The sequence below is a fragment of the Vipera berus genome (genome assembly GCF_964194415.1).
Source record: "Vipera berus genome assembly, chromosome: 2".
NCBI classification, from domain to species: domain Eukaryota; kingdom Metazoa; phylum Chordata; class Lepidosauria; order Squamata; family Viperidae; genus Vipera; species Vipera berus.
The window spans coordinates 137015856-137039589 of NC_138203.1; the positions used below are offsets into that span (position 1 = coordinate 137015856).

A 23734-nucleotide genomic window follows, 5' to 3' on the forward strand; every position below is an offset into this window, starting at 1 on the left:
AGACTGCCTTCTTTTACATGAGCCTACCCAAGTATTAAGATCTGCTTCAGAGACCATCCCAAATAAACCTAACAACATAGGAGGGTATAAATCAGGGGTGTCAAACTGCAGGCCAGATGCATCATGCTGAAACCACGCCCACCCCATTGCCGGCAATGGAAAAAAAGTTGTGATATGTCACAACACGTTGCAAGTTTGACACCCCTGCCATAAATCATAGTCAACCTCCATAGCAAGCTTGGCATCTCATGGACAAGATTTTTGTCTTCAGTGCCCCCAGAACCAGTGGTAATACTACCAACTGTAATTCAGCAAAATTTGAAATAATTTTGTTTGTTGAATTGCTGGTACACTGCTCATGTCCCCCAGCAATTACCTGAACAAGCGCATGAGGAAAATGGGGTTATATAGAAGATATTATAGAGCTCACTAGTATAGTAAGTCACCAAGACGAATGGACTGATTCAGACAAGATCCCACCTTTGAGGTTTGCTTTGAAGATGAATAATCTTCAAGGAACCCTCTCTGTGGGATGCTTTTAAAGATCCTGAGATCTTAAAAAGATCTAAACATTTGTTTTTTAGATAAACATAGCTTTCAGAACACTGAGTTAAAGGTAATCCATCAATCCACGAGCCAGCAGAAAAGTATACCTGCATAAATTATGTAGCTCTACTTTTTATTTGTATTTTGCTGCAGTAATAAGGTGACAAATGGTGTTGTCTTCATAGCATGCCCCAGCAGATATGTTAAGGAAGAAATTGCTAGATCCCTCTGGCTTTGTTTCCCTCCCACCAAGTATTAGATGCAAACAGGAAAAACTATGACCAATCCCTCTCTTTACAATGGGACAGAGTGCAGTGAAATGAATTTAGCCCAATTAGCAAGAGGCATGTAATGAAGTGGGAGGGAGTTTGCCAGATGGTCCTTGTAATTCCTCTTTGTCTTTTCATCTGTCTGTCTATTTATCATCTATCTATCATGGAAGTCCATCTAATACACATAGCTCTGGGTGGCAATTTAAAAATAATAAAAACAGAAAAGCAAACCTAATAATTAAAAACATAAATAACACACAGCATAACATAGCAGCCAAAAATATCACCTCACGATCAATTTAACCAAAAAGTGGACTCACCCACATTATCAAGGCCCTGGAATTGACTGTAAAGCCAAGGTTTTTGAAATGGCACTCTCTCAGATGGGAACAGGAGCATACATTTCTTGCTGGATCTAATGGGATAGTAAACGTCATTGGGGAGAGATGATCCCATAATGTTTACCTGTGAATCAGGCTATTTCTGAACAAGGTTAAACACTTGTTTAAAACAGTGATAAAACTCATGTTCAAAATAGTCCAATTGACAGGTACAAGCAGTAGAAACAGCATGCAGGGTAAAATGAGATACAATTGTATGTAGAATTGTAACTGTTTATGGTTATAATGACATATCTTTTTTTTCTTGTATTTTTTTCACTTTTTTCTGTTAAAGCGCTTGCGTTTCATTCTTTCCTTTCCTTTGACAATGTATGTAACACTATCAGTATTCTTTTTGTGATTTGCTCTTCTTTCTTTCCTTTTTTGTGATTAATTAAACACCAGTAATAAATAACTAATGAGTTCCATCCTGAAGAAAGTGAGCAAGGAGTCCAGTTCTGTTCCTGTGGCTGGTAATGCAGGAGGTACCTGGTAGATAGCTCTGGAAAACATGCAACTATGATTGACCCATGCATGATAAAAGCAATCATCCTGATGCAACTGGAAGCATTGAATGGTCAGAACAATTGGACTGCTGATATACAAACCTTCAGAAATAACAAAAGTAAAATAATTTTAAAATAAGCTGTTCAAAATTTCATCAGAAGCAGCAGAATATCCATAATACACAACACAACTGCACACAGTAGAATCCAGCTCTTCCTTTGGCTCCTATTGAAAAAAAAATCACTGTTAAGTGCAGACAGCTTACACTACATTTAACACCATCAAACAACACCTGCCTATCCCAGGTCCTTGGGAAAGACTGGATAGCTAGATAAAAATGTCAGATCAAATCTAAACATGCAGCTGATTGTGCAAGTAGCCACGAAAACGATACCTTTAACACCATCAAACGGTATCTGCCTATCCCAGGTGTTTGGGAAGTACAGTACTCCATAGGTAGACAAAAATACCAAATCCAGTCTAAGCATCTGTTGACTGAATGACCAATCATAATACATTTTAAACCTGGCGATAATAAACCTTCAACAAGATAATGTATGTAGCTAGTTCTCAACGTTAAACAATATATATTACTACTTCTGACAATCGGGTTGAGCTGTGGCACAGTAATGCTTTTTTGGAAAAAGAAATTGGCTCCATATACACCTTTCGATAAAGGTTTGCCAACTTCGTACCCTGCAGCTACTAGATACAGAATGAGGAAGGCAATGATGTAGACGTGTCTTTTATTCGAATATGCCAGGGGTCTTCAAACTCGGCCCTTTTATGACTCATGGACTTCAACTCCCAGAATTCCTCAGCTAGCATGTCTGGCTGAGGAATTCTGGGAGTTGAAGTCCATGAGTCATAAAAGGGCCGAGTTTGAAGACCCCTGGAATATGCTTTTTTCCCCTTTTTTAAAAATATTGCTGGAAGTTCCCCGTCCATCGATAGCACCCATCAAGCACGATAGGCACACACCGGCTCTTTAAAAGGAAGACGCGGCCAATTTTCTCCCGCGCTTGCGCTCCGCCGTGACGTCAATGATCTGCGACTTCTACCTGCAGGCGAATCCACGTGTATCCGGCATTTCCGGGGCTCGGACTCTGGCCATGGAGGAAGAGGCAAGAGTGGTGCCCCAGAAGCGTTTCTACCGGCAGCGCGCACACTCTAACCCGCTGGCGGATCACACCTTATTCTAGTGAGTGTAGACAGGGTTTGACCCCTTAACGGTGCCTTAGCTTCTTATCTCCTTCCCACTCTGTGCTGCAAATAGTTTTCCTGCGAGTTCACAAAAGCCTCCCCCCCACACACACACAATTCCTCCCCGAAAAGGAAGAGTGTCGAGTTTCCAGCGAGTGTTGTTATTTGGTGGGAATGCATTTGCTCACGAGTCACTTGAGTTTTCGTTTGAGCTGTTCTGAATGCTCAATGTGGATGCAGCCCCTTTTTTGCGCTGTGGTTCAGAACATCTAGCAAAGCACGAGATGGCCAATTCTTGCTGCTGACAAATTAACCTGAATGTAAATTTAGTTGGATTTCGAAAAATTTGTCGATCTATCGGGAGTAAGGCTTTATCTCTTTAAAGATAAGGGGGGTGGGGGGGAGAAGCATGAAACTGCCTTGTTTCATCCAGGTTACTGGTTTTAAAAGGACGATTGTTCTAAAAGATAGCAAGACAACATCTTTCTCACCAGCACACTATATATAGTCATTGCTACAGAAGTGCAGATGGCAGCAAGGAGATAGGTAAACGCCCAATTTTTGTGGCCATTTGTAATAATGTGGAGTTTTACCATGATTTACACTGAATGTGTAAATTTTATAATATTCTGTAAACTAGATTTGAGTTTACAGAGTTGAGTTTAGGGTAGACAGAAGAAAGGCTGTCTGGAGGCCAGTTGGAACTGCAGCTGGCACCAATCCCCTGTTGAGAGATGGCAGAGTGGATGCATAGCCCAGTTTTTGCACATTCTGATTTGCAAACTAGCTTAAAGAAATCCTAAACCTGCCTGGCCATTAATTAAGAATTCTGGGAGCTGCAATGCCAACATATCTGGAGAGTGCCCAGTTCAGAAAAGATTGGCGTATTTCTTTTCATGGTGCATTATAGGAGGATGGCAGTGAGTGTTTATTCAGTTTTAGGAGTAAATTTTATTTAATTCAGCCATTATTGCTTGAGTTGAATTTTGCTTAAAAATACTGTAATGTCCTTGGGATTTGATTTTAAAGTATTATTAACATTGCAGTCCTCTGTATAGTTGCTTAGAAGTAATCCTATGAAACAGAAATGAAGTTATGGAGCAGTCAGTCCACTTTTGTTTTGGTCATTGACCAATATAAAATAACATTCAGTGATGGCACTTTTACAGCCATCTCAATATGTGCAGTTTAGCTTACAAGCTATGAAAAATATCACTTAGAATTACTATTAGAAAGTCATATAACTTAAAATTCTCATACTACAGAAACTAATAATGTAGTGCAGCATATAATTATGTGAAATAAATGTTAACATATAAAAACTTTAGAAAATAAGGTAGATAAACTATCTAACTTAATCTATCTTTGGAAGACAGTTCAGATAATTTTACTTCCAAAGTGAGAATTTATTGAATTAGTGGATTGATTGCAATCCTAAGAATCTATTGACATCATTGGAATTTATCATGGTTAGTCTTAACACAAAACTCCCTAAATTATTGTATTTGGGAAATCTTTTGCTTCCAGATTAGTATTTCATTGACTATTACACATGTCCTTGGAATGTTAGTAGAAGTATAAGTCATTTGAATATTCCTGTGTTTTAAAATAGTCATCTCAGAAGCATCTCTGAGATAACCAACAGACTGTTATAACCACATGGCATCACCACAGCCCACTAATCAACTGAAGGCCTCCAAAACATCTTAAGTAAACTAAAGAAACATGGTAGCCCAAGAAAAAACAAGAGTCATCTACAGCATACAATGTAAGGACTGTAACAGCCACTATGTACCGGTCGAACAAACAGAAGACTAGCAGAGCGCATTTCTTAACTCCAACTAGTAGTTAGAAGACAAAATGGAAATCAATCTTGCAACACATGGACAGATTCAACCATAGTTTCAACTGGAAAACTGAGCATTCTACACCAAGCTAAATCCAAAAATGCTAGGGAATTCCTAGAAACTTGACATTCAGACAAATCAGCCATCAGTAGACATGTAGAGATAAACCACATTTATGCACCATTCAATTTTTTAAAAAAAATCCTCTCCAGCAGCCTACACCCAGATAAACAATGTTTAACAGCAGATTAGCAAGCAGAGAACAATACCTTAATCAAGGAATTGTAAACGGAGCAAACCTGCAATTACCGATATTACCTAGTCAGGTGCAAACAAGCTCAAAAAGCACCAAAAAACTCCACATTAAATTATATTCCAGAATATAGGCTCAAATATTTTTTTAAAATTTTTTGCACCATTTAAATATGTTAGGATTCCAGTTCCTAGCATTCTCAAGTCAGAATATAGAAACTGATCTATATGTAGTTTTTACTACTAGGTATTCTTTGAAAAGGGACGCGGTGGCTCAGTGGGTTAGGACGCTGAGCTTGTCGATCAGAAGGTCGGCAGTTTGGTGGGTCGAATCCCGAGTGCCGCGTAGCAGAGTGAGCGCCTGTTACTCGTCCCAGCTTCTGCCCACCTAGCAGTTCGAAAGCACGTAAAAATGCAAGTAGAAAAATAGGGACCACCACGGTGGGAAGGTAACAGCGTTCTGTGCGCCTTTGGCGTCTAGTCATGCCGGCCACATGACCACGGAGACGTCCTCAGACAAGCGCTGGCTCTTCGGCTTTGAAACGGAGATGAGCACCGGCCCCTAGAGTCGGAAACGAATAGCACGCATGTGCGGGGGAACCTTTACCTTTACCTTTACCTATTCTTTGAAAATGACTCAAAAGCAGGCCTTCAACTCATACAACAGGAATTCTGCTGCTCATGAGTGTAGCCCAGACTTTTTTCAGCTTCTGCACAAGCCTGAAAAAAAATGATGCTTTAAGGAATCCATTTGTTCAAATTAATGCAACTTTTAAAGCTGTGGCTTCTTTTTTCAAGCCCAAACAGCTGTATTGTATAGTAGACAAGCACTGCATTTATGTCTAGTCTGAAATAGGTCATCTGCATTGTTTTTGAAGTGTGCATAGCCTTATTAGCTTCCCTTCTGCAGTATTTGTTTCATAAACTTCTGGTTTTTTCCCCCCCATTAGTCCTGCCAAGCCTGAAGAAATGGACTGGTCTGCACTGTATCCAGAGTTTTTTGCTCCTTTAACCAATGATAATTGGCATAATGATCAAAAGAATGTGGAGGAAAGAATCAAACCTAGATATCAAGTGGAATTTGCTGATATTGGCTGCGGTTACGGAGGATTACTTGGTAATTTTTTTCCTTCTGTTGATTCACAAGAGATGACTAAGCTTATTTCCATATTTTATGGAAGGTGGTTTCAGTGATAACATGAATATTCATACCATCAGAAACCCTTTTTAGATTTTATTTTTCTTTTGGGATAGGATCTCCGAAGGTTTTTTTGATGTAAGTCAGGAAGGAAGCTGAGTACTTTTTTTTTTTTCATCCAGGCCTATGGCCTGATTTCCACTAAAGGTCATTTTTAGGTGATGATTGTGGCTACCATGTGTACAATCTGATTAAAAGGACCTTGCTTTGCTAGGTATCACATATAGGTATCACATATATTGTGCTCACTTTTTCGCATGGACGGTTGTTCCTGCGTGAATTGGTTCTATGAAGCTATTTTTCAAATCCAAGCGTGAGTTCATAGGAAATAAAGCCTAGAGATGCTGTAAGCCTTCTGAGACTTAAATTGTTTCCATCTGAAATATCCTAGAAGATCTTAACTCCTTGCAGCATGTTCCACATTGAAGATAGGACCCAATGAATTCCATAATGGTTGTAGCACATGAAATTGTAGGGTTGTGGTCTTATTGGTGTGCCTAGTACAGGTAGTCCTTGACTTACACTCTTTGGTTTAGTGGCTATTCAAAGTTACAATTGATGGCACTGGAAAAAAAACAACCCATGACCATTTTTCACACTTGATGACCGTTGCAGCATCCCCATGGTCGTGTGATCAAAATTTGGATGCTTGGCAACTGGCATCTACTTAGGATGGTTGCAGTGCCCCTTGCGAGCTTCTGACAGGCAAAGTGAATGGGGAAGCCAGATTTGCTTTACGGCCATGTTACCAACTTAATAATTGCAGTGATTCGCTTAACAACGGTGGCAAGGTAGGTCGTAAAATGGGGCAAAACTCAACAACTATCTCACTTAGCAACAGGAATTTTGGTCAGTTGTGGTCGTAGGTCAAGGGATACCTGTAAGTCTATCAAAGCTCCTATCCTTTGGTACAATTAAGGCTGCAGGCCTGTGCAGCCTTCCATGAAAGCAAACATAGTTTGGTCCCAATAGATAGCAATATAAATATAAATGTGGGTAGAGTCAAAGAAGCACATCTGACCTGTTATTTACACATCCTGTCGATAGATGTTTGTATTCAGTTCCAGCTATGCATCTCCTGTTCATCTCTTGTTGACCTTAATATCTTGTTTTTCTCCCATTTGGCTCATTCTTCCCCCCCTCCATCTTTCCAACAAGAGGCCATCCTCTTCCCCCATAACTCCCCAGGCAGCATGGATGATAGATGTGCTTGGAGATGATAGAAGGAAGAAGTGCGTTTGTCGGGTTAGCATGGTCTGTGCAGCCCATCATTTATATGCATCTTGCAAACAGTGCTAATTTGAGGTGGACCTTGCTCTACCATTTTGCCATTAAGCAAGAGGATATACCTATCATATGTTCATAATATATAAGCTGTTAACTAATAAGAGACTCCCAAGTCTGCAGGCTTGTTTTGCAGATTTATAATATTCTGGTTGACAATGGGAATTGCAGACAAACAAGGCTTGTCTATTGCCCTGGTTTTAAAGGCTTTTAGAGTGAATTAAACAATTGAGAGTTGGAGGGCTGTATGTGCTGTGATCAGAGCTCAAGAATAACAATTCTGCAAAATGCCCCAGCAGGATCCTGAAGCTTTAGCCTTTTGCCACCATGACCATGTTTGAGAGATTGTCAAGGCTTGTCCGGCACTTTAGGGAACATCTCTGTTGCTAGAAGCATTCAAAAATTGCTTTGAAAGAACAGCAAGAGGCAGCTCAGACTGTTGAATATAGTGTTGAATTCCACAGTATCATAATCCTGGGACATAATCTGAAGGAGTATGGCAGCTGAAAGAAGGCAGATCAGATTAGTGCTTTGAATAAAAGATTGCTCGGAAATCTTAAGCAAATTTAGCTTTAGCTTTTACTATAAAAATGTGGAATTTAAATACAGAAAGAAATATTTTATCCCACCCAATTTAAATCAGTTTTCCCAAGCTGTTGGACACTACTGCTCCCCAAAATGCCAGCTAGAGTGACGTTCGGTTTAGTAATTAAGAATATTAGAAATTGTAATTCTCTTACATCTGGCAGGCACCAAATTGGTAGAACCTGCTACGTTTGTCTGCTTGGAATAAAAAAAATGGATGAAAAAATTGAAGTTGTACAATCAAAGTTGGTGGCAATCCAGTCCAAGTTAAGAGGACTTTTCCTCCTGATTTCAGCAAGAGAACTATGTCTATACAGGTATTCTCTTCAACTCAAGACTGTAATGGAAGCTGCCCATTACCGTTTTTAAGTCGTGATGGTCCTAAAGTGGTTGTCACATGACCGATGCAATCTTTTGACCTTATTTGTGGTGGTCATTAAACAAACACTGCAGTTGCAAAGTTACCACCTCAGCTCTTAAGTGCACCAATTGTTTGCTAAGGGGCATTTTTACACCCACCCACCCCAAAATGGAAGTAAATGCTGTTTTTGGCAAAAAAAAACAAAACTATTGGGAATCGCAGTCATATGACTGTGGGACACTGCAAACAGCCATAAATGTGGGCTGTTGCTAAGCACCCGAAATGCAGGAGAAGGGCAGAGAACCGACACCACGATGGACCTGCCATTCATAAAGCATCTTTTCATCAGAAGGCAAAGTGGTGTGGTTTCCTCCCCACCCCCTTGTCCCAGCATGCTTTTTGCCACCTCAACTTTAAAGAGAGGCAGGAGGTTGATGCTTGGCAACATGTCGACTCCCTGCTCTTGCAATTAAAAGAAAAATATTCGGGTGGAGGCAGAACAAAATGAAGACCTCACTTAACCTATGTTCACGCAGGTGGAATACAAATGGACGTAAGGTTGCTGATTGCTGTTTTCTTTCGCAGTGGCCCTGTCCCCCCTGTTCCCAAACACACTAATGCTGGGCCTGGAGCTCCGTGTGAAAGTCTCTGATTACGTTTGTGACCGAATCCAGGCACTCCGAGCCTCTCACCCTGGGCAGTTCCAGAATATTGCCTGCGTTCGCAGCAATGCTATGAAGTACCTGCCCAACTTCTTCTGCAAGGGACAGGTGAGTCCCTGAAAAGCCTCTCTGGGGATCCTGCAGGAAGCAAGAGCCGTCTTGGGGGCCCTGAAACCCGCTTCTCTGTGCTTGCACGGAAGAATCTTCTCCTGCCCTGTTCAGCTTTGGGAGAGTTTTGATTTCAGGGATCTTTGGGGTGGCTCATGGGAGGGTATTGTTATATTTTTACAAAGGACATCTTATGTACTTCCTGCACTGACTTCCCAAGGCATCAAAGAGATGCTTTAGATAATAACTCCGTTGTCTGAAGAGTGTTTTAATCTAAAAAGCTAAGAGCGATTCTAGGCCAGGGGTAGGCAACCGTGGCTCTTTTATGACTCGTGGACTTCAACTCCCAGAATTCCTGAGCCAGCATGGCTCAGCTTGGAAACCTCTCCCTTTCCCCTCAGCATGGCTGGCTCAGGAATTCTGGGAGTTGAAGTCCACGAGTCATGAAGGGGCCAAGGTTCCCCCATGCTGGCTCAGGAATTCAGGGAGTTGAAGTCCACAAGTCATAAAAGAGCCAAGGTTGGCTACCCCTGTTCTAGTGGAAGCTACCTTACATGATCTATACGTCCTGCTGCTGAGGGGCAGCCTTCATTCAAAAGAGAGAGATGATTGCTGGTATAGTCCTCGTCTTACAACAGTTTGCTTAGTGACTATTCAAAGTTACAGCAGCATTGAAAAAAAGTGACGGCCATTTTTCACACTTGTGCCCGTTGCAGCATCCCCACGGCCACATGATTTCCATTTGGATGCTTGACAACTGACTCATATGTATGACTGTTGCAGTATCCCAGGGGTCAGGTGATCCCCTTTTGGGACCTCCTGACAAGGGGGAAGCCAGACTCATTTAACAACCGTATTACTGATTTTAATGATTCACTTAACAGCTGTGGCAAAAAAAAGTCGTCAGATGGGGCAAAACTCAACAAATCTCTCATTTAGCAACATAAATTCTGGACTCAATTGTGGTCGTAAGTCGAGGACTGCCCGCAATTGCTCTTCATAGCTTTAGTAACTGAATGTGATCTGAATGCTGAGTAGGAGAGCTGAGTTGCTGAAAGACCAGGCAAACCACCTCCGTGCTTTTTATCTTCTCTTACCTCTAGCTCCTCAAAATGTTCTTCCTCTTCCCTGATCCTCATTTCAAGAAGACAAAACACAAGTGGCGGATTATCAGCTCCACTTTGCTGGCAGAATACGCCTATATCTTGCGTGAAGAGGTGAGCAGGGAATATATTTTGGGTAGTTTAGCTCTCCCCAAAGCAGCCTAGGTTTATAATCCAATGAAATTCACGGAAGACAAAGATTTTTATTCAGTTCTTCCCGTTTGCCTACATTTCAGGGGCTGTTTTGATTTTGGCATAAAAGAAAACGTAAATGTACGAGATTAGAAAGCTTCCTTATTGAAGAGCATTTTTCCTACCATAGTAGTTCAAACCATGTTATGACAGTGAGACTTGTCAGTAGGCAGACACCTTCAGATTACACTGCACTTTTAATTCATTCATTTTTATCATTTGGGAGAATTGGAGTACACATGCTGGTGAGGCTGTAAAATCAGTGGAGTAAAAGGGACTAGACTTTTGCTGTCCTTTTGAAAAGTTTAAAATAGGTTTGTTAAGCCTACCATCTAAAATCGTCCACACAAAAACATTGTATTTCCCAAAATAGCCCTTGTATAACCAGATGTCAGAAGTGGAGTCCTAGAAGATTCTTGGACAGAATTCCAACAATCCTTGACAAATGAAGGGAAGGAATTCCAGCTAAGTCCCTGGAGATTAAGCCAACTCCCGGGCAAAGTTAAACAAAAGATGAGCAAGTAATCGGTCACAGGATGACTTCTCATTAAGCCAGTAAAAGCCTTGAGATTCTCAGTTATCTAACAAAAATCCCAATTAAGATTTTCCCATTAAATCGGGTCACTGGGAAAAGGTAGGAGGAATATTTATTATTTATTTATTTATTAATTCGGTTTATATACCGCCCTACTCCCAAAGGACTCAGGGCGGTTTACAAGGCAAAATTTAAAAACAATACAATATAAAATTAAATTAAATTAAATTAAGTCTAGCCGCAAAAATTAAAATCACAATTTAAAAAAATTAAACCCCTCAGCCCAGACCAGATAGCTCAAAGAGCCAGGTTTTTAGGTCCCGGCGAAATGAACGAAGGTCGGGGGCAGTCCGGAGTTCTGTTGGCAGTTGATTCCATAGGGCAGGCACGCCCACAGAGAACGCCCTCCCCCTGGGGATCGCCCGTCGGCAATCCTTGACCGGTGGTACCCTGAGGAGGCCCTCCCTGTGGGAGCGCACAGGACGATGGGAAATTGACGCTGGCAGCAGGTGCTCCCTTAGATAATCCGGGCCCATGCCATTTAGGGCTTTATAGGTCATCACCAGCACCTTGAATCTCACCCGGAGGGCAACTGGAAGCCAATGCAGCTCGCGGAGAAGAGGTGTTACATGGGAGTATCGGGAGACTCCCATCACAACTCGCACGGCTGCATTCTGCACCAGCTGAAGCCTCCGAGTGGTCCTCAGGGGCAGCCCCATGTAGAGAGCATTGCAGTAGTCTAGCCGGGAGGTCACGAGCGCATGGGTGACTGTGCGTAGGGCATCTCGGTCCAGATAAGGCCGTAACTGGCGCACCAGGCGAACCTGGGCAAAAGCCTCCCTGGCCACGGCTCCTATATGATCTTCCAAACTGAGCCGTGAATCCAGGAGGACGCCCAAGTTGCGGGCCCCATCAACGGGGGGGGTAACACCTCACCCCCCCATAGTTAACGATGGAAAAGATTGGTTAGTCTGAGATGCACAGCCACTCAGTCTTGGCAGGATTGAGACGAAGCCTGTTTCTCCCCATCCAAACCTGGACCGCCTCCAGGCAATGGGACATCACGTCGAGGGCATCACTGGGTTGGTTCGGGGTGGAAAGAAAAAGCTGGGTATCATCAGCATACTGATGATACCCCACCCCGAAACCACGAATGAGCTCACCCAGCGGCTTCATATAGATGTTGAACAAGAGGGGAGAGAGGACCGACCCCTGAGGAACTCCACAAACGAGAGGCCTCGGGGCGGACCTCTGCCCTCCCGTCAACACCGACTGTGAGCGGCCCAGGAGGTAGGAGGAGAACCACTGTAAAACAGTGCCCCCCACTCCCAACCCCCTGAGACGCCGCAGTAGGATACCATGGTCGATGGTATCAAAAGCCGCTGAGAGGTCTAATAGGATTAGGACAGAGGAACAACCCCTGTCCCGAGCCCGGCAGAGATCATTCACCAGCGCAACCAATGCCGTCTCTGTGCTGTACCCGGTCCTGAAGGCCGATTGGTATGGGTCCAGATAATCAGTTTCCTCCAGGAACAGAGGGAGCTGAAGTGCCACCACGCTTGTTGTGACTCAGGGCCAGCCTGTGGGTCCGACAGCCGGCTCCGATGTATCGGATGACTCAGATGAGGGGGAGGGAAACGAACCGGCTGATGATGGTTTGGAGGCTTTGCAGAGCCCTCAGCCGGGGACCTCTTCTCAGCTGCGTGAGCCCGAGAGTGCGGAGGAAGATGACCCACAGCTGGCCCTGTTCAAGGACGCCCGACGCAGGAGGCAGTCGAGCAGGAACAAACAAAGAAAGGCTGTGGGACTCCTCGGGAGGAGGCACAGGGAGACCACGCCCTGAGCTCTCTATAAAAGGAGTGTTTGGGGAGGGGCTGGTTGCTGAAAGCAACTTTTCCGCTTGAGAAGACAAGCTCTAGTGTTTTTGTTAACTGCGTAATAAATCTTGGCAGATGCCTTTTAGCCTTGGACGCTCTCCAGTCTCTTCTTTCTGAATAGGGGTTTGCCTTACTACAAGGCCAGAAGAGGGCTGGTTCAGAACAGTTTGCTTTCAGCCACCCACCCCTTATTACTACGATGGAGCAGCTTCTTGCCGAGAATGCCCAGCTCACCCAGCAACTCACTTTGCTGGCAACTCAGGTGGCTCAACTGCAAGCTCAGGTACATGCTGCACCCCCACCCAGGAGGAAATGTCAGATAGCTATGCCGGATAAATTTGCTGGTACTCCAGAACTGTTTCCTGCCTTCTTGGGACAATGCCAGCTCTTTATCAGCGTGAGAGCAGCTGATTTCCCCACTGACCGAGATAAGGTGGGATTCGTGTTGAGCCTTCTGTCGGGAGATGCAGCTCGTTGGGGCACGCCTCTGTTGGCACAGCCTAGCCCTTTGTTGGATAACTTTGGGGGGTTTTGTGACCATATGCGCCTCATGTACGAGGACCCGATTAAGGCGCAGACTGCCACCCGACACCTGAAAGCTTTGAGGCAGGGTCAGCGCCCTCTACAGGCCTATATCAGCGATTTCCGGCTGCTTAGCCAGGATTCCGCCTGGAATGAGGCTGCGCTCGTGGATGCCTTTCAGGATGGCTTGTCAGAGGAGATGTTGGATGAGCTGGCCCGTGTGGACATTCCCTCAGATCTGAATGGGCTGATCCATCTTTGTCTGCGGATCGATGCCCGGCTGCAGCAGCGAAAGAGTCGCCGTGCCACCCCACAGACCCCTGCCGCCCCTGTTGTGCGTGAGCCCCCAGTCCAGAGGGAGGAGCCAATGGAGCTGGGTGCCGCCAGGTCCCGTCTATCGGTGACGGAAATGGACAGACGACGATCGGAGGGGTTGTGTTTTTACTGTGGGGACCCTGGACATTTGGCTGCTTCTTGTCCAAAGAAGCGTCAGCGGGCATCAGTGACCAAGCCGGCCCCGAGAAAGTCCCCTGCTTTGCTGTCGGGAAACAGCCCGAGCCCGATCTAGACGGTGTGATAGATCGGACGACCCACCACGACCACGCCGAGCGACGCCATTCCGATGGTGCCTGTGAACCTCCACGGCATTTGATTTTGGAGGCACGACTGATCCTTCCTGGCAAGCCAGAGGGGATTCCGGTCCATGCCTTAATTGACTCTGGGGCTACCACTAACTTTATGGACTCGGCCTTCGTGGCCAAATGGGCTGTTCCTCAGTGTCCGGTGGATCCGCCCATGCTAGTGGAGACTATTGATGGTCGAGTGCTCCTGTCCGGGCCTATTACGGCCGCCACGCAACCAGTGAGTATGGCTATCAGTTCCCATGTGGAGGCCATTCAGTTCTACATCACTTCGGATCTGCACTTCCCCATGGTCCTGGGACTGGCGTAGCTCCGGGCGCATGATCCACAGATCTATTGGTCTCAGAACTTGGTCACCTTCCCAAGTTTGCAGTGCGTGGACCACACCCGCCATATCTGTGCCGGCCAGGTGGAGGGTTCCTCAGGGGTTTCTTTGCCTCCCGAACTGTCCGACTTTGCTGATGTGTTCAGCGAGTCAGAGGCGGACCAATTACCCCCGCACAGGCCCTATGACTGTTCCATTGATCTAGTTCCTGATGCGCCTCTCCCAGTGGGGCGTTTGTATTCCATGTCGGAGCCCGAGTTGGCTGCATTGCGGGACTTCCTGACAAAGAATTTGGCTCGTGGTTTCATCCGGCCCTCGTCCTTGCCAGTGTCTGCGCCCGTGCTCTTCGTCAAAAAGAAGTCGGGCGAGTTACGGCTCTGCTGTGACTACCGGAAACTCAACGCCATCACGGTGCGTAACCGCTACCCGCTGCCCCTCATCCCCGAGCTCTTGGACCGACTCCGGGAGGCTAAGATCTTCACGAAACTGGACCTGCGTGGAGCTTACAACCTCGTCAGGGTACGGCCGGGTGATGAGTGGAAGACGGCGTTTGGTACTCGCTATGGACATTTCGAGTACACGGTGATGCCGTTTGGCCTGACCAACGCCCCCGCTGTGTTTCAGCATTTTATGAACGACATCTTTCGAGATCTGTTGGATCAGTTTGTCGTAATTTACCTGGACGACATCCTGATTTACTCCCCGTCGCGTGAAGCGCATCATCAGCATCTCCGTCAGGTCCTGCAGCGCCTCTGGAAACATCGGCTGTTTGCCAAGTTGGAGAAGTGCCAGTTTTACCAGGTGACCATCGATTTCTTGGGTCACCGCATTTCTCCTGAGGGCATCGCCATGGAACCGAGTAAAGTTGAGTCGTTGCAGAGTTGGCAACCCCCGCGTCGCGTGAAGGATGTTCAGCGACTTCTTGGATTTGCCAACTACTATCGAACATTTATCCCTGGCTTTGCTGCCTTGACAGCCCCCCTTACCCGGCTCCTGCAGAAGAAGACTCGGTTCCAGTGGAATGCCCCCGAACAACAGGCGTTCCAAGCTTTGAAGGACGCCTTCATGAAGGAGCCCATCTTGAAGCATCCTGACCCGCAACGGCCGTTTGTCGTGGAGGCGGACGCCTCCAACATTGCCATTGGGGCCGTGTTGCTCCAGGCAGCGACGCCCAACGGTACCCTTTTCCCTTGCGCGTATCACTCTCGGAAATTGAACCCCTCGGAGCGCAACTATACCATCTGGGAGAAGGAGCTGCTGGCCATCAAGGCGGCGTTCGAGGCTTGGAGGCATCATCTGGAGGGGGCGCGGCATCAAATCGAGGTCCGGACGGACCACAAGAATCTGGAAAGCCTGCAGACCGCTCGGAATTTGAACCAACGCCAGATCCGGTGGTCCCTCTTCTTTGCGAGGTTTGACTTCCGGGTGCGGTACATACCAAGCGGGCACAACCAGAGAGCGGATGCTCTGTCCAGGAAGCCCGAGTACACCCGAGTGGAAGACAAGCTTCCGCCCAGGACAGTGATCCCCGTCGAGTCTTTTGCTGCGGTGCGGGAGCCGGTGGATATACGGGCTCGGATCCGGGAGGCGCAGCAGCAGGAGGCGTGGGTGGCTCAGCGGAAGGAAGAGGTGGGGCCAGATTCGCCTTGGTCGGTCACGGATGGACTCCTGTATTATCGTGACCGGCTCTATGTTCCAGGAGGGCCACTCAGGGGACTCGTCCTCAGCCAATGTCATGATAACCCGGCTGCGGGGCATTTTGGCCTGTTCAAGACTCTGAACCTGGTCTCCCGTACCTTCTGGTGGCCCCGAGTCCGACACGATGTCCAGTCTTATGTCACCTCCTGCGTCCCATGCAGGCAGGCCAAGTCAGCGACAGGGGCCCCGCCTGGTTTACTGCAGCCTTTGCCAACGCCCAAGAGACCCTGGGGGGCTGTGTCCATGGACTTTCTGACGGATCTACCCCCATCCTCCGGCTTCACGACAGTGTTTGTGGTGGTGGACATGTTGACCAAGATGGCGCACTTCATCCCCTGTCGCGGCTTACCGTCAGCTCGCGCCACTAGTCGCATGTTCATCCAACAGGTGTTCCGGCTGCACGGCCTTCCCGATAGGGTCGTCTCCGATAGGGGGGCCCAGTTTACAGCCCGCTTCTGGCAGGAGTTGATGCGGGCGTTGGACATTAAGGTTTGCCTCTCGTCCGCGCATCATCCTCAGACCGACGGGGGTACCGAGAAGGTCATCGGCATCTTAGAGCAGTATCTGCGCTGCTATGTTAACCTGCAGCAGGACAATTGGGTGGACTATTTAGCCATAGCCGAGTTTGCCTTTAACAACTCGCAGCACACCTCCACGCAGATGACACCGTTCTTGGCCAACGTGGGTTATCACCCCAGGTTTTTCCCCCTTTCTCCCATGGACTCACCGGAGCCGGCAGCGAACGAATTCATGGCGGAAGTACAGGCAATCCATCGGTTGGTGCGACGGCAGCTGGAGAAGGCCAAGGCCGACTACAAGAGGTTCGCCGATCGGTCGAGAAGGGATACGCCTCCATTATCGGTGGGGGATCGGGTCTGGCTGTCCACCAGAAACCTACCATCCACTCGGCCGGCGAGGAAGCTGGACCACCGTTACCTTGGACCGTTCCCAGTCGAGGCCGTCATCAACCCGGTCGCCTATCGTTTAACTCTGCCACGTTCCCTGCGCGTGCACCCCGTCTTCCATCGGTCCTTGTTGGTCCCCGAACAACCGGCTTGTCCACTTCGCCAAGCGGAACCTCCCCCATCAGGACCTCGTGATGGCGACAGCACCCCCGAGTACGAGGTCGCCAGCATCAGGGATTCCCGCTGGCTGAAAGGTCGCTTCCAGTACCTGATCGAGTGGAAAGGGTACGGGCCGGAGGACTTCACATGGGAAGACGCGACCGCCGTTCATGCCCCTGCGTTGGTGACTGCTTTTCACGAACAGTTCCCATCCCGACCGCATCCGGATCGGCAGACCCGGGGGAAGGGCCCTGCGGTGCGGGATAGTGTTGTGACTCAGGGCCAGCCTGTGGGTCCGACAGCCGGCTCCGATGTATCGGATGACTCAGATGAGGGGGAGGGAAACGAACCGGCTGATGATGGTTTGGAGGCTTTGCAGAGCCCTCAGCCGGGGACCTCTTCTCAGCTGCGTGAGCCCGAGAGTGCGGAGGAAGATGACCCACAGCTGGCCCTGTTCAAGGACGCCCGACGCAGGAGGCAGTCGAGCAGGAACAAACAAAGAAAGGCTGTGGGACTCCTCGGGAGGAGGCACAGGGAGACCACGCCCTGAGCTCTCTATAAAAGGAGTGTTTGGGGAGGGGCTGGTTGCTGAAAGCAACTTTTCCGCTTGAGAAGACAAGCTCTAGTGTTTTTGTTAACTGCGTAATAAATCTTGGCAGATGCCTTTTAGCCTTGGACGCTCTCCAGTCTCTTCTTTCTGAATAGGGGTTTGCCTTACTACAAGGCCAGAAGAGGGCTGGTTCAGAACAACGCTCTCAACCACCTTCGCAAGAAAGCGAAGGTTGGAGACCGGACGATAGTTGTTCAAAATAGCTGGGTCCAGGGCAGGCTTCTTGTGGAGGGGCCTCACCACCGCCTCCTTCAAGGCGGCAGGGAAGGTACCCTCCCTCAAAGAAGCAGTTATTACTGCCTGGAACCAGCCTCGTGTCTCCTCCCGGGCTGCATATACCAGCCAGGAGGCGCACGGGTCCAATAAACACGTGGCAGAACTCAGTCTCCTCATGATCCTGTCCACCTCATCTGGGGTCACAGGATCAAATTCACTCCAGGTAACATTCTCTAGACCGCTCGATTCCTCCCCGTCAGTCTCTGCCCAGTCAGAATCCAAACCGGCTCGAATCTGAGCGATTTTGTCCATCAGATGATAGCTAAACTCCTCGGCTCGCCCCTGCAAGGGCTCCTCCTTCACCTCCTGATTAAGGAGGGAGCGAGTCACCCTAAACAGGGCGGCTGGGCGATCTGCGGACGCGATGAGGGCAGCGAAGTAATTAGACTTCGCTGTCCTCATCGCTGCGAGATAAGACCTCGTAAAGGTTCTTAACTGCAACCGGTCAGACTCAGACCGGCTGGATCTCCAACAGCTCTCTAGACCTCGTCTCTGACGCTTCATCTCCCGGATGACTGGACATTTGTACTGATCATTCCTAAGTGTTTGCAGTACTTGGAGAGAACCCTTTTCCTTAATTTTTACCCTATAAGGTATGCCCACGCACACATTTTTGACTTCAATAGATAAGGGAGCAAGGGCTAGTTTAGTGTAGGAGTTAAGGCATCAGGCCAAAGCAGAATACAGTAGTATATATCCAACATTAGTCTAGACCAGGCCTTTTAGGACCTGTAGACTTCAACTTCCAGAATTCCTGAGCTATTCATGCTGACTCAGGAATTCTGGGAGTTGAAGTCCACAAGTCATAAAGGGGCCATCGTTCCCCACCTCTGGTCCAGACAGTCTTTTCTCTCCTTAGTGCTCTAAGAGACAGTATGAATGGAAGATGCATCTTCTCTTTGAGGATCTGTTTATTCATGAGAGCAGATTTTAATTGGTGGCCTGAAGAGGGGAATTTGCCTTTAAATCAGAAAGGCAATTAATTTCTTTATTGAAATCTCTCAACGTGTGCCCATCACGTCAGCATATCCTAAACCCTCTAAGGCAGGGGTAGGCAACCTCGGCTCTTTTATGACTCATGGACTTCAACTCCCAGAATTCCTGAGCCAGCTGGCTCAGGAATTCTGGGAGTTGAAGTCCATAAGTCATAAAAGAGCCGAGGTTGCCTACCCCTGCCCTAAGGGGAAAAGGCCCTGCTTACATTTGGGAATTTCTGATCTGAGAGTAGGGAAGAGTGCCAGTTGCTTGCCGGAGGAAAAGGATCAACTTTACCCTACATCTCGTAGGGAGCTGGTGCTGGCAGGGAACCTTGGGAGGAGGTTCCTTCAGTCCTGATCTTTAGCTGCTTCCTGCAGGGCATTCTGGCTGACTCCACTTTCACCTGCCAGAGAAAAAAGTAGAAAGTGCTTGCGTGCCATCCTTTTTTGGAGTTGAAACCAACTAAGCCTTGTCTTTGGGATGAATGGCATCCGGCCTCACCCAGTTGAGATGAATCATATTCTCCCTTCGGCTTTTCCATGATTTCCCCAAAGTTAGCGCTCTGGAGGAAGAGGTTGGGAAAAGCCCAAGCGAAGCGCTTCCTATGGGGATGACGGAACTAATGATGGCAGCGGTACCCTCCCAGCAACCCCAGGATTGCAAAGATTTTGCTCCAGGTGAGAAGGGAGTTCAGAGTCAGAGGTAGCTGGCAATTACTCACGGGTCTGACATTGTTTTTTCTACTGCACAGGATAGTTTTTGCTGTAAGATTTTTCTAGTGAACCTGCAATTTGTAGATATGAGTGTCTTTTAAACCAGGGCTTTTCAAGCAGTGGTACGGGTACCACCTGTGGTACATTGGCACCTGGCAGGTGGTACGCGACCATCCTGGGGGAGCGGAATGAGCTGAATCGGTGGCAGCACCACACAAGCCTGAGCGAGAGAAGGCTGGAGCTGCAGGGCTCAGCGGAAGCGCCAGGATCAGCGCCAGGCTCCACTAGAGCTCGGCACTGATCCCAGCGCTTCTGAGCCCAGAAGAAGCGCCGATCAGCTGAAATGTTGCAGCATCTCCAGGGTCTTGTGATTTACATTCAGATGCTTGGCAACGGATTCCTATTTATGACGGTCACAGTGTCCCAGGGTCATGTAAAGTGACAAAAATCTGCTGCAACCACCCAGCAGACGGGGGGGGAATAAAAACCAAACATCCACCCCACCCCACCCCCGCTGCCAATCCTCAACCGAAATGCTCACAACAATGAAAACTTCAGACAGGAAGAAGAGCACTGCCTGGCAGGCAGGCAGGTGTCTTGCTCGGCTGTGGCTTGGGGGGCGCTTTTTTCAGTGCCATTGTAACTTTGAACAGTCACTAAGCGAACTGTTGTAAGTCGAGGACTACCTGTACTTCATCACTTTTTTCCTTTTTCCTTTTTCCTTTTTTTTGGTCATCAAGTTTTTGACACCTTTCTAAGCGACTGGTGGTACTCGGATGTTGCCATATCCTAAAAGTGGTACAATGGGTGAAAAGGTTGAAAAGCCCTGTTTTAAACTACCTTTTCCCTTCGTTAGCAGTCTGGTATTTGATTCACAAAGGCCTTTTTCACACCCTGTTTATATAACCTAGTCTTCATTCACCTAGGCCCTAGTATATACCATCACAGACGTGGAAGAGGTGCACACGTGGATGGTGAAGCATTTTCAAGATCACCCCCTTTTCGAGGAAGTGCCATTAAAAGAATTGGTAAGAATGTGTGTGTGTGTGTGTGGCTGGGCAATTTCTGTTGTAACAGATTTTGCAATTTCAGACATGATTTTCCATGGGCATATGTGTCAGGGGGGGATGGGGACTAATATATAAGTATGTCACTCTTTGCACGTTGCATTAAAGTTCCTGATTCCGGTTGCAGCTCATGGGACTTTCTCTGCACCAGTTGCAATCCGGAAAAGTGCATTTTTAAAACAAATTACCAAAGTATCAAACCCGTGTAGAATGAGCAATTGTATCTTATGATTGCAATTGAGCCCAACATTTCTGTTGAGCAATTTGTGCCTTCTCTTTTTATGACCTTTTTTTTTTTTGGCCATAGTTGTTAAGTGAATCTGGCTTCTTCCATTGACTTTGCTTGTCTTTTTGCCAGTGGGAAGTTTGCAAAAGGTGACCCACATGACCCTGGGACAGTGCAACTGTCATAAATACAAGCCAGTTGCCAAGCCCCCAAATTTTAATCCTGTGACCATGGGGGCTGCTGCAATGGTTAGAAGTGTGAAAAATGGCCATAAGTCCCTTTTTTCAATGCCGTTGTAGCTTTGGTCACTAAATGAATGATTGTAAGCTGAAGACAATCTGTATTAAGAACTTTCTGACATGATGATGATGATGATGATGGAAGGAACCTTGGAGGTCATCTAGTCCAAGCCCCTGCTCAGGTAGGAAACCCTATACCAGGAGTAGGCAACCTCGGCTCTTTTATGACTCATGGATTTCAATTCCCAGAATTCCTGAGCCAGCTTGGCTGGCTCAGGAATTCTGGGAGTTGAAGTCCATGAGTCATAAAAAAGCCGAGGTTGCCTACCCCTGCCCTATACCATTTCAGACAAATGGCTGTCCAGTCTCTTCTTAAAAACTTCCAGTGTTGGAGCGTTCACAGCTTCTGACTTAGTGAAATCTTGAGGTGGTTCCATTACCGTGCTTAATATCTATTCTCTCTTGTACCTTGTGATTTTTTTAAAAACTTTTTTTTTAAAAAAATAACTTTTTATATTTTTATGGTTTTATCAATTGTTCTATACTCCCCCAGGATCACGTTTTGTGAGATGGGTAGCCATATAAATGTTGCATATCTGTCTATATACAGGGTATAAACGAAAGAAGGAAGATAGGGTTGCAACCGCTTGAAAACCACAGGAACTGCTTCCGTACTTCTCTAAAAGAGATTTCTACTCCTCCACCCACACCATCTTTATTTATGTGATGTATTGGGAGTTCACTGATAATCCAATTGTGTAACAGCTGTTTTAAATGGCTACGTTTGGTAACTCAAAAGTGAAAGCAAGGGATTTCAGCGAAAAAGAAGGTGCATATGCTGGCATAGATTCATTTGGGGTAAATCCTGCGGATCTACAAGACATCAAGAGGCTAAATTTAGATGCATTATGCATCTCTTACATCCTAGAGTTGGGGAATAAAATTAGCATAACCATGACTTCAGCTCCCATGATGTCTGGGTGTGGGAATTGCAGATCCCACCAGGTTGGGAAAGGTTGTTCTACAACCTTGGCATTAAGATCACAATGTTGACTCCCTAGTGAGAGTACCTAGGGTTGGAAGTCTGTAAATTCAAGACCTGCAAGTAAAAGTTAATAAACAGATTTATTCACAAAGCATCTTGCTGACCTTTAGTCCATTTGGCAATATCTGGAAGTAGAATTAGAACAACTATGGCAAAAGGAAGCAAAGATAGTAGCAATACTAATAGGTGGCCTTGGGTGCGATCCCAATGCAACTGGAGCATCACTTGAACACCATCAGCTCTGACAAAATCATCACTAGTCAATTGAAAAGGCAGCCTTACTTGGCACAGCTTACATCCTGTGATAATACCTTTTAACACTATCTAACGACGTCTCTCTACCCCAGATCCTTGGGAACACCTTGAAAATGCCAAATCCAGTCTAAAACACCTGGATGATTGTGCGATGAACCATAATAATAATAATAATAATAGTAATAATAATAATAATAATAATAACGGGAGGGAGGGAACGACAAAACTCTCCAAATGCTCAACTTCTGTATTCGCTCTTTGCAGAAGTTGCCGGTGGTTGGACCGATGGTGCTTCCCTCTTGGGATCGCCAGTTGGGCAAGGACTGTTTGAGGAGCTACGTGACGTGACGTGTCCTCATTGGACATATTTGCTGATCTGGATGTTGGGATCCTCCAGTAAGCTCATACCGTTGTTTTCTTTAAACAGGCCACTGACCCCATTGTAAGCCTCCTAGGAACCTCAACCGAAGAAGGGAAGAAGGTTCAAAGAAATGGAGGCAAAGTCTTCCCAGCTGTCTTCCGTCGCATCAGGGACAGAGCACAGGAACAGGAAATGGCCAGAACATGACTGGGAGCTTCCTAAATCCTTGAAGGCATTCATATCTGCAGCAAGAAGAATGGAGAAAGTGGAGGATTGGATGCTTCTGACTGCCCTGGAATTGACCTTTCATAAATAGGGGTGGATAATCCTTTCTGGCGAAACATTTCACTGTTGCAAAAGGATTTTCTTAGTTCACATGTTTGCTTCTTAATTTTGCCCCTAGAAGGAATACATCCAACTGACCTTCCTGATGACCATATAAAGGTCAGAAGTTCGCAGCAGGACCAAGAGTTAGGGATGGAGGTGAGGCTCACTTAAGTCATAGTTTCATTTGTCACTTTATTTTCTTTATAATAAACTTGGAAGGTTTCATTAAAATAAGTGAATTGGGGGATACAGCTTCCCTTGGCTTCAGAGCATGAGTAAGACCTTTGGGGACTTGGTCCATTCTGGTATTTCTTGTCATACTCTTTTATCTCCCCCAAAGCTCACTTTCAAATCCACTTCTTCTACCTCCAATAACTGGTATATGTTACAGGGCAACTGCCTTCCCCTCTTCTGCCAGATCTTTGCCAATTCTAAAATCCTTTGGGGCGGTGGGGAATTACTGCAGCGACAAGCT

General features: G+C 46.6%; 1 protein-coding gene across 2 annotated transcripts; it reads left to right on the forward strand.

The window, feature by feature from the left end:
- The first annotated feature begins 2801 nt into the window (after positions 1 to 2801).
- Positions 2802 to 23503, forward strand: METTL1 (methyltransferase 1, tRNA methylguanosine). 2 transcript variants are annotated; one of them, XM_081318145.1, is made up of 6 exons: positions 2802 to 2906; positions 5958 to 6124; positions 9021 to 9205; positions 10309 to 10422; positions 20666 to 20767; positions 22999 to 23503. In XM_081318145.1, exons 1-6 carry the CDS (start codon positions 2818 to 2820, stop codon positions 23137 to 23139), a joined length of 798 nt encoding a protein of 265 aa, XP_081174271.1. In that variant the 5' UTR covers positions 2802 to 2817; the 3' UTR covers positions 23140 to 23503. The 2 variants fall into 2 exon arrangements, with proteins under 2 accessions (XP_081174271.1, XP_081174272.1); XM_081318146.1 differs by lacking the exon at positions 2802 to 2906 and adding an exon at positions 3309 to 3454.
- The last annotated feature ends 231 nt before the right edge of the window (positions 23504 to 23734 follow it).